Here is a 17412-nt window from a genome sequence, read left to right on the forward strand (position 1 = left end):
AAAGCACCTGCTGCCATTTTCTGCACCCCAGTTCCTATGTTTTCATGCATAGTAGAGTCGCTTAGCCTTGTTTCTACTTTTGGAGGTATGACTTTTTGGCCAGAATTCTTTCATGAAGACCACTTTTGGCCAGACATCTCCGGACAGTAGATGGGTGTACCTAGGTCCCAATGGTTTCCACCAGTTTGGTGCTGATGCCCTGATGTACATCTTCTGATGTCGAAGGGAAGTAAGCATGATGTGTCTCATCTGCTGCATTGTTTCCTTGGCCGACCTCTGCGTCCTTGGTCCACAACGTTGCCCGTTTCTTTGTGCTTCTTCAAAAGAGTTTGAACAGCACATCTTGAGGCCCCAGTCTGCTTTGAAATCTTTTCATGGGAGAGACCTTGCTGATGCAGTATAACTACCTTTTGTCTTGTTGGTGTGATCAGTCTTTCCATGGTGTATGACCTGTGACCTGAAACAGTCTTCCACTGTTTCATGTCACACTGTTTTTACTGTACGGTCGCACGTCTTCTGTCGAACAAGCAGGCTGGAAAACCCGCCGGGAATCGTAAAAGTAAAACCCACCGGGAATCGTAAGTCTTGCGAGGGTTGTAAAGTATATGGCCACCTTTAGAATTGATGCTGGTTTGAAGCCAAAGGGTAGTCACACCAAATATTGATTACATTTAGACTTTTCTTCTGTTTAACTCCCTTTTGCATTTTATAAATTGGAAAAAAAACCCCAATAAAAATATATATATTTGGCCGTAGCAGGGTTGGGAAGTGGTACAATGAGTGTCTGCAGCAACAGTGAAGCATGGTGGAGGTTCCTTGCAAGTCTGGGGCTGCATTTTGACCAATGGAGTTGGAGATTGGGTCAGGATCAATTATGTCCTCAATGCTGAGAAATACAAGCAGATACTTATCCATAATGCCATACCATAAGGGAGGCAAGTGGTTGGCCCCAAATTTATTCTGCAGCAGGACAATGACCCCTTACATACAGCCAACGTCACTATGTTCAGCGTAAAGAACAAGGAGTCCTGGAAGTGATGGTTTGGCCCCTACAGAGCCCTGATCTCAACATCGAGTCTGTCTGGCATTACATGAAGAGACAGAAGGATTTGAGGCAGCCTACATCCACAGAAGACCAGTGGTTAGTTCTCAGAGATGTTTGGAACAACCTACCTGCCAAGAACCTTCAAAAACGGTGTGCAAGTGTACCTAGAAGAATTGATGCTGTTTTGAAGGCAAAGGGTGGTCACCCCAAATATTGATTTGGATTTCTCTTCTGTTCATTAACTTTCCATTTTGTCAATAAAAAAAATAAACTATTAACACCTATTTTTGAAAGCATTCTCACCGTACAGCATTTTTCCCTTTTGCACAGTACTGTGTGTATAATTTATATATGTAGTTTGCATACCCTGGCAGAAATCTTGACATTTTGGCATTGCTATTGAAAATATGACTGATCATGCCAGAAAAATGTATTTTATTTAAGGATAGTGACCATAAGAAGTCATTTATTATCACATAGTTGTTAGGCTCCTTTTGAAATTATAATAACAGAAATCACCTAAATAGCCCTGATCAAAAGTTTACATACCCTGGAATAATTGGCCTTGTTACAGACACACACAGGTTAAAATAGCAATTAAAAGGTTAATTTACCACATCTGAGGCTTTTTAAATTGCAATTAGTGTCTGTGTATAAATAGTCAATGAGTTTGTTAGCTCTCACATGGATGCGCTGAGCAGGCTAGATACTGAGCCATGGGGAGCAGAAAAGAACTGTCAAAAGACCTGAGTAACAATGTAATGGCACTTTATAAAGATGGAATAGGATATTAAAAAAGATATCCAAAGCTTTGAAAATGCCAGTCAGTGCTGTTCAATCACTTATTAAGACGTGGAAAATGTGGGTATCTCTTGATACCAAGCCAAGGCCAGGTAGACCAAGAAAGATTGCAACCACAACTGCCAGAAGAAGTGTTTAGGATGCAAAGAAAACCCATAGTTAACCTCAGGAGAGATACAAGCTGCTCTGGAAAAAGATGGTGTGGTTGTTTCAAGGAGCCCAATACGACGATACTTGAACAAAAATGAGCTGCATGGTCGAGTTGCCACAAAGAAGCCTTCACTGAGCCAATGCCACAATAAAAGCCTGGTTAAAATATGCCTGACAACACCTTGACATGCCTCACAGCTTCTGGCACTCTCAAATGTGGAGTGACAAGACCAAAATAGAGCTTTATGGTCACAACCATAAGCACTATGTATGGAGACAAGGCCTATAGCAAAAAGAAAACCATGCCCATTGTGAAGCATGGTGGTGGCTCACTGATGTTTTGCGGGTGTGTGAGCTCTAAAGGGAAAGTGTGCAAAAAGTTTGTTTTCTTTAAAAATCAGTAAGAGCCTGAGTAGAAACATTTGTGTCCGGGTCTGCAAGAGTGGGACCCATGCTCTCTGTGGGGAAACAGTGAATCTGACAGTCAGAGCTCTTCAATCAGAAGGAAACATGACCTTTGCAGACTGCAATGCTGTAGGTCTGACTCACTGAGTGAGTGTTGGACCTCTGCAATGCAACCACTGCTTACCCAAAGAGAGCAAGAATTCCACCCCGAGACATGCTGACACTGGACTGGCTTTTCTATTCAGGCATTGGCTGCTCTAGGAAAAAAAACGAAGATATTGAACAGCTTTTGTTTTCATGCACCTGGAATGCATTTTGGCGATTTAAACTGAAGGTTCATTTGGGCTTTGAGAGTCAAAAGACATTTCTTAAAGCTTAGCAGCCAGACATCTAGCAGGTTACAATAGCACATACATTGTCGACAACTTGGAGTACAACAGGCTTTTGAAATTACTACAGTCTAGTTGCAGCAGAAAGACTACAACTGGCAGTATATGGATATAGGCAAAGTGTTAGATGAGATAAGCAGGTACCTTCAGGCTGCCCTTAGATGAACCAGACCGGACTTCTTTAGCATACTTCAGCACCCGATCATAGAGTACTAGGGCTTCACTCCACTTCTTCACCAGAACATAAGACTGAGCAATAAAAAAGCACCTGCAAGAAAGCAGAATTGAGTTACTGAGGCCGATTTACTAATAATTTGAGGGAGGATTCTCAACTGCAAGTAAAGATTCAGTTCAATTAAAAAACTAATTATGTTTTTCATCTGCACATAACTGGGTTTTCAAAGAGAACACAGTTACAATTGATAAGTTTGAAGATCCTCAACTCATTTGGTAATTACTGTTTTGTGTGAACATGTACTGCTGGCTTCAAATGCATTAAATGTTGGACTCAAATGATTCATACTAACCTGTATGCTTTGTACACCAGCGTCTTTAATACAATCTCCTTCTGGAAACTTTGGTCTTCCTCCAAACCAGGCAGCTGTGTCAGCTCTGCAAGATTCTTTGTTGAAAGTGAGAAGTTGGTTAGTAGATTTCTCAACTAGTATAAGAAGCATTGTAGCTGCATTTCCTTATCAGAGTCTGAACATCAAATATGTCATAAATGTAGTTCAACAGTAGAACAAATTTGGCAAAAGCTCACATGTACCTTAAAGCCAAACTCCGGGGAAAAAATGATCATTTACACCACACCAGGTGTGTAAATTACCATTACAAAGTGGTGTGTGTTGTGTGGAGGGCGGATGCAGAGTATAAAAATCTTACCTTGCATCACGCCGGCTCCTTCACAATGCCAGTCCTCTAGGCGCCGTGGGAAGTGAGGGATGCTACCCGAGCAGCGAAGTGCTCTGATCGCATCACCCACCCCCTCCCCTCTACTTGTCAATTCACAAAATGCCTTGTATATTTCTCAAAAAAATACAAGACGTTCTGTGATTGGAGGGGGCGTTAATGTTACATCATCTACTCCAACCACAGAAAGCCTTGCGAGTTTGGCCGTAAGGTTTTCAGCCTATAACAATTGTGCTGTCAGGACTAAATTTCCCTGTTAATGTTAGACTACCCCTCTATCCTCTTGTCACTATTCATTTCACTTTTCTGGCGTGGCACGCACACACATACAGTACTTATCTGTGCACATATATTGTCAGCTTGAGTTAAATGCAGGTACCTAGAGGTCCCACACATGCCTTTAACTTGCCTTCCGGAAGGCCCTGGGAGCACTATAAACCCTTAATGCTCATTATACCAAACCCCAACATCAGCCTGTAAATTTGAGATGAGCTTCATTCCTTTCTGCATTTCATATCTTTCAACTGGCTCATGAACATAAATGTGTCCTCCAGAGCTGGATTTATCCGTCCTGGCCACCTAGGCCAATTGTCCGGTTTGCCCCCCGCACATCCAGCTGGCCTGTTACCCCTAATAAGATCAGATGTCATAACTACCCAAGGCATGCTGACACTGGAGATGGCGTGACTAAGGGAGACAATTTGCCTACTCCATGTCAGTATATCTAGCAATCAATCATTAAAAGCCATGGCCTTCTGCCCTGCTAGCAGTTGGGTTCTATGGGTATGGAGGGTGGAGAACAAGAGGTGAAGCCAAAGCACACAGTACACTATTCAGCCAACAAAAGAAAGCACAAATCCTGCAGGGACACCAAAAATGAGGACCTGGCCAGATTGCACCAACAAAATTTAGAATGAGTTAATGACTATAAAAGATGTGTAGGTGAATTTATGTCACCTTTGAAAGTCCCGTGACCTTAGGCCACAGTCACAGGCTAAGCAGAAATGAACCCCTGGGGGCCTCGGTACTAAGCTGTAGAAAGCAGCCAGACTCCGCTGTATAAACTGATGTTGGTATTTGCTACACTCCATGCTTTAGGGGACTTTCAAGCTGACAAAGACAGGTGCTATGACAACTAAAGATATGCTTTCAATTGAAACCTGTACTGAAATGCAAGATGTCAGTTTCAGAATTGCTGTAAAGAAATAATGGTAGATCAGAATGGCACTTTTTTTGTCAAGAAGTGCTAATTTTTACTATTATCACACATCATTGTATTGGATTTACAGGAACAGTAATGACCGCTAATCATGAAAGCAATGCTAAACTGCTACGAAAGCTCGGCTCTCTCACCTGCAAAATGATATCATAAAGCCTGATCAAATCCTGTGGTCGTGGGTTCCTTTTGCCATCTTCTTCTGCCTGTGGCTGGCGGAGTAGGGCCTTCTGCAGAGCGCTGGCCATGCTCTCATTACGGTGGATAGCTGTGGACAGCTTGATGTAGGATAGGTAACTACAAAGACACACAAGTGTACAATAGCTGAACCTTTCATCATTCAATATAAGATGAAGTTATTTAGCATGAAAGTGGTTTAGATGTGTAATAGCACATCATTAAAAAAAAATGTATTAGCAAAGTCTCTGGGATTCAAGAATTTCCTGTCTTTGCAGTAATAGGTACCAGATTATTTCACCCCTCCATTTCAGAAATGCTGTAAACAAAGTTGCTCTGCACAATCTTTGTGAGCAGATAAATGGCATTAGATGGCTTCATATTTCTCCAAGCTATGCTATAGCTGGTTATTACAATGACATGTTCCTAATGTTTAGGATACACACATACAGAGCTGCAGTAATATCCATTTTGGATGTAGTATCATTTTCATATTTCTGGCACGTCAATGCAAAAGGTATGGAAACAGGACGTTTTCTAGTAGTATAAACAGCAGAATATTTGACACTAAAGACCAAAGCTGTACGGGATCGGACATGTCACAGGGGAGAAGTCAACCATCTATTGGCTAAACAAACTCAATTCTTCTGTGTCCCCCCAATGGAGAAATAAACAGCCACAGAATATGATTTACCTGTGCAAGAACTGTAGGGTAGACACTTTGCCAGTTTCACCATCAATGACACCATCTCTGTGCCTCTGAAAAGCAAACAAATACCCATTCACAGTGAACACCGTGTTCAGATTACCTATTAAGCAGCTTGGGTACATTGATCTGTAAACTCCATTCTGAGTAATGCAGCAAAACAGCTAACAAAACCAAGCATTCTCTTTCAGTTTAGTGACCAATACTTTTTAAACATTGGATTAAATAATGCAATATATGTATCTTTCTATTACTTAAAATCTAGTGCTATCTCTCATAGTTTAAACCTGATGCTACTCCATATCTCCAAGTGTACCTTCAGAGCAAGCAAACAGAATGAGAAAGGACATGTGAAAAAAATAAAATTAAAAAAAACGGCATGGGCCCCATGACCATACCAGATACAAGAGGCAGAGTTCTCCTCCCGCACTGCCCCGTTCAGCCTCCTGTGACAGATCAGGCTCGAGAGCGCTGTTAGGGCATACACAGCTGTCACCGGAGGCAGAGCCAGTGGTGCAGGGGAGGAGTCAGCTGCCAAATGAGACTGAGCTCTCCTCCCCGCACCGCCGGTGTTTATCGTCTCTGCTTCCTGTGACAGTGAGTCAGGATTGAGAATGGTATACAGACACTCAGCTATCAGTGATCGCTGAGTGTTTGTAAATAACAGGAGGACATAGTATATTTACTGGGTCCCCAATTATTAATGAACAGGAAGTGCTCTTCATCACTTCGTGTTCATTCATGATTGTGGACATAGTAAAACATACTATATCCACAAGTTAAGAACAGGAATACTCAGTATGGAGGCTTCGTGTTCATGCATAACAGGGGCTGCAAAAAAAGAGATTGAGCACTGTGCCCTCAATCTCTTTTTCTATTTTAAAAGGGTCTGTTTAGACCCCTGATATTTCCGCAGAGCGAATGACTGTAAAGTTAAAAATATAACAGAAAAAAAAACATTTAAGTTTAGAAAAAATAAAGATACTTTTTTTTTTAAAAAACAGAGAAAAAATGTTTTCGGTTTCGGCTTGACAATTTATTTTATTTTCGATTAGAAAATTTCGCTTCGGTGCACCTCTACTGCATTTAATAATTTATTTTTGCAAAAGGTCAAAATGCCTTTAAACTGACATTAAACCCTCAGATTTCTTTTAACATAAAACAATACTGTAATGTGTGCCTTACTGTAATCCATGGTTGTTTCCCTTCTCTTTGCTGCTCTTCCTTTTAAATCCGTAGCTCTTCTCATGCTGGGCAGAACTTCTGTTTTGCAGCAGACGTCCTTGTCTCTGGAATGGATACATGGTGTCTGTGTGCAGGTTCACAACCTGAGCCAGCACTACAGGAAGAGGCAGTCAGCTGCAAAGGGAAGTTATCCACCAGCATGAGAAGAGATACGGATTTAAAAGGAAGAGCAGCAAAGAGAAGGGAAACAACCATGGATTACAGTAAGCCACACATTACAGTATTGGTTTATGTTAAAAAATCTGAGGGTTTAATGTCACTTTAAGGCTCACCAGAAGTAGTAGTTGCTTTTATCACAAAATAAAAACAGAAAACCTAAGTGGCACGACTCACCTGCTCAGCTCGCAGCTCTTCTCGCACACCTTGGATAGCATCTCTACACTCACTCAGCACAGATTCAAACAGCCGTTCTTTGGTTTCCTCATCTTCAGCCTAAAACAAAGACATCATTTTTAAATCCTGAAATTAAATAGGCCCTTCCTATTTATAGTTACACAATTTACATTTAAATAACTGACAATAACATTTTTCAAAATGTGGCAGGCATTATCCTGATATGTTGTAGGAGATGGCCCAGGTTATAGGAGATGGCCTAATAATAATAAATATATATTTCCAAACCACCTCATCTCACAAATCTCAAACGTTTGGTAGAAAAAGCTGAAAATGTGAGCCGCTGCTTTTTTTTAATTTTATGTGGCTGTTAACAGAAGATAAAGTTCCCCAACTGCTAAATTCTATGTTCGTTTTTCTGCTCTCAGGTAATATAATATATGGTAAATTGAAAATCCCCTGCTATCATCGAAGTATTGCCCGAAGGCGGTAGAACGATATCCAGCATGTTTTGCTCCCCACTTCCCATTCATATCTAACACATAGGGGCCGATAAATAAAGACCGGAGAAAAGAAAAACTGGATGCCTCCAACAGCCGGATCGTGCTGGAAAAATGAAGCATGCAAACCATTTGCAATGAGCTACAATAGCATTCCCTTTGTTCCAATTTTCATATAACAGTCGCATCAAGTTCAGTTTGAAGCCTCCAGATATACACAGGACTAGAATGAGAATGATGCAAGAGATTCAATACGTTTGTGCTACAAAGAGAGGCTGAGGATATACAGAAAGTGATTGTTCTGCTCACTTTAAAATCCACCAACTAGAATATTTGATACAATACGAGATGAAATATCATCAGGGCCCGGCCAAACAAGTGGCCGAAGAATCAAAACAAAGGATGAAAGTACCAGTAAAGGAGGAGCAGAGCGCTTTAGCAGACAAGTCTACCACAATGTGCTAATACGCTGTGCACGCTCCCTTCCCATTCCCTTAACTTCCTGTCCTACAAACAAAACAGGAAGCAAGAGGAAATATCTCCAAACTAAGCAAAATCCTGGCAAATATGCAATGCAAGAAGTGTCCCTACTGGAAAACTTCCACTCTGTTCCTGTTGCTCTGAAACTCAAAATTTGTGTTTTTTCCCAGCCTTCAGTCCTAGTGACAATGGACGTCAGAACAAATATATTGAATCTACCCAGCGGGTTCATGGACAGCAATAAAAAAAAAAAACTCGACAAGGCTGCTAAGCTTTTCCAATTCTGTCCAAAACAACAACAAAAAAAAGTTGGCTTTAGACGTGATTTGTGTCATTTATACTGAAAACAAGATTATATTTAAAATGAAAATGGTCATCACCCCAAAAATGTTCCATTTGCCATGCCAAACCACCACCAAAGGCTCCCACTCACAGACTTATTAGCAATTATATTGGACACATTACTGACAACTCTAAGCAATCTAAATAATGTCTACGAGGCAATGAGAATACTGGAAAGAAACAAAATACAATAGTTTCATAGATACAATATAACTATTAACCAGTTGCTGTCCGCCTGTTGTAATAGAACAGCTGACGGCTCCTAGCGGGTTCACGTAAATGTCTTTTATTTTTTAGCTTGTGCCTGCCCCCTAGTGCATGCACAACCAAGCAAGTTTAAAGTGACATTAAAGTTAAAAAAAAAGTTCCCTCCCCCCAATGTTAATGTCAGCACTTACCTTAAATTATGTTTCTTAATCCGATCTTCTTTCCTGTCCTTTTCATCTGTTCCTCCAGCGCTGCGGCAGGTCTCCGATCCAACGCCGACTCCCGTCCTTGCTGGCACTTCCTTTCCCACGGTGTCTGCGTCCATAGACTTACCTCGTCTCTCTCCTCGCGGCCGAAAATGTGAACTGCGCATGCGCCCGCCCTAAGATGCTTTGCGGCTGCCCTATAATTTTCACATTTTCGGACGGGAGCGCGCGGGGAAGACACAGGTATGTTTAACACTTTTTGCATATATCTACTGCTTGCTAGCAGAAGATATATGCAAAAACACAGGAGGTTTTAATTATACTTTAAACACACTGTCCATTGGACAGTGTAGTTTAAACAACTTGGTGCAGAGCGAGTGAAATCGGCTCTGTTCTGTGTGATCGCTGTGACCAATCACAGCAGATCACTAAATGGAAACACTGTAGCAGTATCCAGCGATATTTCCTCCTCTCTTACACACTGTTCAGCTATGAGAGGAGACTTTCTTTACAGTGACAGCGAATACTGTGTTATCCAGCACTTGTTCCAGCCTGCTAGTAATATCAGAGTCCTGATTGCCACAGTGCCAGCCTGTCCATGCGTTAGAGTCTTGATTGCCATTAGCACCAGCCTGCCTGCCCGCCAGAGTCCTCATTGCCATCAGTTCAGTCAGAGTCCTCTTTGCCATCAGTGCCAGCCTGTCCGTCCGAGTCTCGATTGCCACCAGTGCACGCCTCTTCATCCGAGTCCTGATTGCCATCAATGCACGCCTGCCTGTCTGTCCGAGTCCTAAATGCCGTTGTTAGAAACCTTTTTTTTTTTTTTTTTTACCCCAAAAAAAGAAAAGCAATACATTTTGGCCTAAAATTATGAAGATGAATGTACAATTTTCCATAGCTTAACATAAGGAAAACCGGTTATTTTTACAAATGTTCAATAATCTTTCCCTAATATAACAAAAATCAAAAATCCAGTGGTGATTAAATACCAACAAAAGAAAGCTCTATGTTTACCAACAAAATAAAAATAACATTCCTTTTGGTATGGCGTTGCATGGCTGAATAATTGTTAGTCAAAGTACCTCAGCGCTGAATACTGAAAGATGGCCTGGACAGGAAGGGTGTTTAACACCCCGGTCATAAAGTTGTTAAAAAATGTGTGAAGTTTATTCATCTCAAAATTCACATCTAAGCATTCTTAACATAATGAACCTCACGCACTTGAGTATACAAAATAACACAATGCATACCTGTGTAAGGCTTGTTCCCCTTTCTGAGGTAAAAGCAGTTTATAAACTTTGTAATAATTCCAAGGCCATCTTTTATAGTTATATAGTTTATAGTTAACTCTGAATAGATGAACTCTAGAGGTTGCGTGCCTATGAACAATTCTAGGTATTGTAGTTTGTCGCCAATCTGCTGATGCACATATTTTTGAAGCTTATCTATTTACTCAACAGTCTGATCTTTTATATTCGACAGAAAACGTTGGGATTTTATTGTTTTTATGCACTAAAATGATTTGGAGTATCTTTTTACTAAAAATGTATATTTGAGAAACAAGTGCAAATATCATGTGAAATGATTGCAACTACCATTCTTTTTTTCTACAGATCTTCTGCTTTTAAAATGTAATGTTTGAGGCGTAAAAGATACAACATATTAAACAAAGTACATAGTATGATGCATAATTAAGTCAAAATTATTTAATTTATTATATAAATTAAACCAAAATCATTAGTTCATAAAATTTGTTTCCGTCTTGTATTAAAGTTATCCACGCATTTGTAAAGCCAAAATTTTTTTTCTCATTTTAGTTTTGATTGAGCAGCGAAAGGTTAAACATTTCCATCAAGTTATTTTTTGGTTTATCCTGCTGGGGAGATTTCCCTTCACTTCCTTTTCTGGAAACGCAACAGGAAATTTGATAAAATCCCTTCAAAATGAATAGAATTTGCATAGAACAGGTGTCTCCATTGAAGGATTGTGACAAATAGTATTTTTTAAGTGATTATTGATTTACAAGTAACTTGGTAGTAGTTTTCTAAGAGTAAATGTGTGATGTATACAGCGCATTCAGAAAGTATTCAGACCCCCTTCACTTTTTTCAATTTGGTTATGTTGCAGCCTGATACTACAGCTGCTTAAATTCTTTTTTTTTCTCTCATTAATCTACACTCAGTACCCCATAATGACAACAAAGTCTGTGAATGTATTAAAAAGAAAAAAAAATGAAATATCACATGTACTGAAGTATTCCGACCCTTTACTTAATGCTTTGTTGAAGCACCTTGGGCAGTAATTACAGCCTCAAGTCTTTTTGGGTATGACACAACAAGCTCTGCACACCTGGATTGGGGGATTTTCCGCCATTCTTCTTTGCAAATTCTCTCAAGCTCAGTCAGGTTGGATGGGGACCGTCGGTGGACAGCCATTTTCAGGTCTCTTCAGAGATGTTTAATGGGGGCTCTGGCTGGGCAACTCTAGGACATTCACGGAGTGCCCCTCCTGTGTTGTCTTGGCTGTGTGCTCAGGATCGTTGTCATGTTGGAAGGTGAACCTTCGGTCCAGTCTGAGGTCCTGAGCGCTGTGGAACAGGTTTTCATTGAGGATATCTCTGTACTTTGCTCCATTCAGCTTTTCCTTAACCGGGACCAGTCTCCCAGTGCCTGCTGCTGAAAAACACCATCACAGCATGATGCTGCCACCACCACGCTTCACTGTTGGGATGGTATTGGGCAGGTGATGAGCGGTGCATGGTTTCCTCCAGACATAACGTTTACAATTGAGGCCAAACAGTTCAACCTTTAACGAATTATGCTGTTTTGCTGATACTCGCTCCATGGCTCCCAGCACCAACAATCATCCCACATGGATTCTTGCTGGACAATAGCCCCTCAGTAAAGTAAGAAAGGTATAAGGAAGAGACAAGCTAGTTGAGCCTTGCCTAGGGCATCTTGGTTGGTTGTGCCTAGAGACCTTGAAGAGTGTGGAATTCAGGACTTTCTGATCTCTCCAGGAGTCGAGGGGCTCCCTAGATTGGTAATATTCTATTTATCTAGTTTATCCTGTGTAATATCTAGACTGTACCTAAGCTAAGTAAATGTATTTTATTATGCTACTACTCATGAATCATTGCACCTCACCCACAAATCTGGAACGTTTAGCACACAAACTTGTTAAATAAATGTAACAGGACGTTAACCCTTTGTTACAAGGGTCTTCCCTCACCTGCTGTTGTGTTGACAACTTGAAGTTTTCATATTTCCCTTTAATATCAGTCAGGACAAAGAGGGGTGAATCTCCATAGTAGAGACAAATACAGTAATTAAGATATAATCCCCTAATGCCCAACCTGTGTCCCTTTGGAATTTATTATAGGGCCTCTGGGGTCTCCTCTCCGTTTACCCTAATAGATACTTATGTCAGTGAAAAAAACATTTTCTTCCTTCTAGTAGGTAAATGGTTTGTTTTGCACTCTTACTTTCTTTGTGCTGTTTCCTTTTCTCTTTTTATTCTCCTCAGATCTTTGAATGGCTCTGCTGAGAGGAATATCAAATGTTGGACAAATTATTCTTAAAAGGAGAACTACGAGGTGAGTGATTTTCACTCATCCTCAAAATTCTAGCCGACCTGTGACAATGAGACTGTCACAGGTCGGCTCAGGAGATGGGGAAGTGAGCGAACACATACCCGCTCACTTCTCGATCCCGTCACGGCAGAGAGTAGTGACAGGGGAGTGACTGGATTCCCCCCTTCCCTGTCCGATCCTCCAGCGCGAACTGGCGGATCGGACGGGGGAGGGTACAGCTGGCTCTGCCTCTAGATAGGCAGAGCCAGCTGTCACTCACGCAGCTGGGCGGATCCAGACATAATTGTCGGGGATCCGTTTCAGCTGCGGCATCTCAGTATACCGCGAGCTTCAGCTCGCGGTATACTGAGCTTTGGGTGATGGGAGGATGCTAGTTTGTGTCCTCCTGTTACCCTTAGGAGATCTATGGGGAAAAGCCCTAACCCCAAAGTTCTCCTTTAAGGGGGCTGTAGCAAGCACAAATGTGGACGTACGTCTCCTCTACTGCACAGAAAGGAGAGAGAGGACTTGCGACGCATGAGGTCAACAAACACCTGAGGCCTCAGGCCTCAGATCTCTAAGTATGCAGCCCATATGTGCCTCTACTCTTGGCCAAATCAAAAAGAGACTTATCAGTATGATTTATACAAGTGATTTATATTATTTAACATTATTCTCAAAGGCCATGTTAGCAAAATGAAGCACTGATCTGCGCTCGTAAGGAAGAGATTGATGCGTAGCTTTTCTTAGAACAGACAAGATTAATTCACATTTGAAGTGGTGTGTTTTGCTGAACGTCATCATTGCTGAACTCTATTACCCCAAACCCACAGCAAACAATGTGAAACTTCCCTATCTGAAAGGTTGATGCTATGCCTCTTAATTAAAATAGATCTGCTCAAGTGGTTTTGTTTCTGCAACAGATGTGTACGTTTTTATATAATGGTGAATCGTCAAGAAAGAATGTAATTCTACAGTGTACAACAAAGCCGACTCACATTCCTTACTTAATGGATTTTGTGGGGGATCGAAGAGGGTTTCTAAATACAGCTTGTTTTCTATACAGACGTCGTCATTACCACAAAAACGCCAGAAAACAAATATCTTCCCGATTAGCCGGAAATCCGGCTCCATACTCCCTCGTCACTTGGCGACAAGTGAGCACGGAGCCAGCTTCCCAGCCAATCAGGAAGCCAGGCAGCGTGTAATGACTCGCCGCCTAGCTTCCTGATTGGTCGGGAAGCTGGCCAATCAGGAAGCCGGACAGTGAATCATTACCCGCCCCCAGCTTTCTGATTGGCCAGAAAGCAGGCTTCATGCTGCCCCGTCACCTGGTGACGAGGGAGCATGGAGCCGGCTTCCAGCGCCAATCAGGAAGCCAGGCACCGTGTAATGACACCTGGTGACGAGGGAGCATGGAGACGGCTGCCCTGCTAATCGACTGGCGAGTCTTTACAAGCAGCCCGGCTAATCAGGAAGCCAGGTGGCGAGTCATTACGCGCCACCTAGCTTCCTTAATGGGACTTCCGGTATCGGCGAGTACCGGAAAAAAATTAGCGGTAGTCGAACTCGATACCGAAAAAACGGTATCAGTGCACCCCCAGTTGTTAGCCTAGAACCGGAAATGTGTTAGGACTACAGAACACCCTCTCCCCTCGATAGCATAGGGCAGTGGTGGCGAACCCTCGCACTCCAGCTGTGCCAAAACTACAAATCCCAACATGCATCTGCCTCTGCGAGTTATGTCTGTGGCTCTCAGAGCCTTGCAATGCCTCATGGCACTTGGAGTTCCAAAACAGCTGGAGTGCCAAGGTTCGCCACCACTGGCATAAGGGAATTGTTCTGTAGTTCAGAGAAACATGCTAGGCAGGGCTGATAACATTGCAGAGTGCACAGGACAGAACTTAATTTCTGGCAGGATCAACAGGTATTTATTTGCAGTTATGGAACAGATATAACAAAATCATTTTAATAGTATATACACAATACACTGCCTGGCCAAAAAAAAAAGTCACCACCTGGATTTAGCTAAGCAAATAGATAAGAGCCTTCCATTGGATAATTGGGTTCAGCAAAGTTATGTCCCCCATAAATTAGATCTGTTGCCTACCTTAATATACCGAGAGACCAGGTTTATCCACCAATGGATTTTTTTCTTCCCTGATGGGACATATTTCAAGATGACAATGCCAGGATTCATCGGGCTCAAATTGTAAGAGTGGTTCAGGGAGCATGAGACATTTTCACACATGGATTGGCCCCCACAGAGTCCAGACCTTAACCCCATTGAGAATCTTTGGGATTTGCTGGAGAAGACTTTATGCAGTGGCCCAACTCTCCCATCATCACTACAAGATCTTGGTTTAAAATGATTCCTACTCTGGATGGAAATAAATGCTGTGACATTACAGAAGCTTATCGAAACAATGCCACGGCGAATGTGTGCCGCAATCAACGCTAAAGGCGGCCCAATGTAATATTAGAGTGTGTGACTTTTTTTTGGCCAGGCAATGTGCAGTATAAGAGACCAAAGGAAAGTAAAAAGAGCAGAAAGGAGAAGTTCATTGTTTAGGTTTGCATACATTTTAACGGCAACTCTAACAAGACGTTAGCCACACCAGGAGATAATATTTTCAGCAGGATGGCAGAATCCTAGACCCTCGCACTGAGATAAAGAGCATAAAGCCACCTGCACTTGGTATCAGAAGAGCAAATATGGCTGCCCTTCATACATATGTAATTATATGCTAAAGAACAGTTGAAGAGAGTATATATTATTTTTAAAGAACTGGTCGACAAGAGGATATCAAAACTGCATTCTAAAACCTGTTCCTTTCCTCCATTGTCATACACTGTGACCAAATCCCTGCTATGCACCTTGTTAAAAACCCAATTCAGTAGGGAAGGTTTAGAATGCAGTTGAGTTTTTATTAATGTCTGTGCCTCGGCAAAAGAGATTTCCCCTCCATACCGGTCTATTTCACAGATGTCCGACTGAACTAAAAGTAAGAGGAAATCTTCTCAACCAGGATATAATAAAAGCAAGGAAAACATTTCCTTAGTAGCTTTGGGGAAGGGTTGGAACATGTTTGTATTTCGCTTGTGGTGAGATTTCCCCTTACTTCCTGTCCAGGTGACAGATGTCAGAAAGAACAAGAAAGGAATAGAAATAGAATATATAGGAATAGAAATCTCCCTAAAATAGACACAATGTAACCCCCATGAAAGAGGTTCTAAAGCTGACCCCACATTAGTGTCTTTTCTCACCAAACATTTAATTGACAGATCAATTGGATCAGAAGGATACTTATGGGGCTAGACACAGCTTAAGTTTTAGCCATCAGCAGGACCCCTACGAAATTCGAGCGGCGCATGTCCAGCTTTACATTTCCCCATTCTACACAAAACAAATCTGTAATTAAGCTTTATTGTATGCAAGTTTCAAGCTATGCTCCCCATTTTTACAACCTCGCTCTCCTTAAATACCTTCTCTGTCCTCTTAATTCTATTCTTCATACAGTTCTATTATTGTATCCATTGAATTAAAGATCTGCAAGGGTCTCATGCACAAATCTCAGCTAAGACCTGACCTGACATTTGCTTCACACAAAGCCGATGACCAGGAATACCTTCATTAACCTTGTTCTCATATGTCTATATTCCAACCTTAACCTGCACTGAAACCAGAGCTGAGCATCCAGAAGTTCTGATCATTACAGATTGGAGATTCTTGGCTGGGTTTGTTATTTGAGAATTTGGCTGTAAGCAGGTCCAGAACATAAAATCCTTTGTGGAACAGTGACTACACCCAAACCAGACATAATAATCCCTTAGCCAACACGAACTTCTGCATGGCCTTGATGTTAATGTTAAAAGACAGTGAAACTTGTAAAGGAACCAACCCCACAATACAATCCACACCCAGGATGTGTCTGAACAACTGGAGACAAACGCATATAGAAAACAGGGAGGAAAAACAACATTGTGGATGTGCAGCCTGATTTACTGTCAAAGTTACACTGAAGAGATTTGCATTTGTTTGTTAACCACTTCCTGGCCAGCCAGCTGGGGCACCTAGTACTCTAACAGGACGTTTATAAACGTGCTTGTTTATGGAGGGAAGTGTGTGCCAGGCGTGCTCCCGATGCCTGAGATCGTGCAGTCTTTAGACTTGTAAACCAATCAAAGTGATCACAAGTGTAAACGCTGGTTGTATTTACAAACATCAGCCCTCTTACAATAGCGAAGCATGAAAGAAGAGGAAGGAAGATTGCAGGAGAACAAGCAGGCCATACACTAAGGGCTGGTGCAGAACTGGGCGATCCAGGACCCGAGTCCTGGGACTGCGTGGTCGTGTGCAGTTGCACACAGCGGCTGCCGGGCAGCCCAATGATTTCCGCACGGCAATCGCTGAAAAAAGTTACATGTACTTTTTTTGCGATACACAACTGGGCTATTAGAAAGGAATGGCACTGCCAGAGTGATCAGTGGTGTGCGACTCAGTGACCGCACGGCAATCTGCATGGTTTCGTGCGCGATCACAGATCACACTAGTGTGAACGTGGCCTAAAGAACGAAAGTAATATAACAGAGTCCTCCATTCAAGCTAAACAGTGTAGATTAAAGTGTAAAACAAAATTAGGAAAATAAAAATTATATATACACATATTTTTTATACTATAATTAATATATATACTATAATAAAACAATCTAAAAAAAATTATAAT

At 41.7% G+C, this 17412-nt stretch overlaps 1 protein-coding gene across 3 annotated transcripts in view; it reads right to left on the reverse strand.

Moving 5' to 3' along the window:
* SRP68 (signal recognition particle 68) overlaps positions 1 to 17412 on the reverse strand; it is a 33301-nt gene that overhangs the window by 5843 nt on the left and 10046 nt on the right. For all 3 annotated transcript variants that reach the window (XM_018572925.1, XM_018572923.1, XM_018572924.1), the window contains 5 exons: positions 7380 to 7478; positions 5790 to 5854; positions 5056 to 5215; positions 3318 to 3412; positions 2935 to 3058 (listed from right to left, as the gene is read on the reverse strand). In XM_018572925.1, coding sequence (XP_018428427.1) covers positions 2935 to 3058; positions 3318 to 3412; positions 5056 to 5215; positions 5790 to 5854; positions 7380 to 7478 — 543 coding nt within the window. The remainder of the gene's footprint in view (positions 1 to 2934; positions 3059 to 3317; positions 3413 to 5055; positions 5216 to 5789; positions 5855 to 7379; positions 7479 to 17412) is intronic.

The sequence above is a fragment of the Nanorana parkeri genome, unplaced genomic scaffold (assembly GCF_000935625.1).
Source record: "Nanorana parkeri isolate BGI_ZX_2015 unplaced genomic scaffold, ASM93562v1 scaffold2171, whole genome shotgun sequence".
Lineage (NCBI taxonomy): Eukaryota > Metazoa > Chordata > Amphibia > Anura > Dicroglossidae > Nanorana > Nanorana parkeri.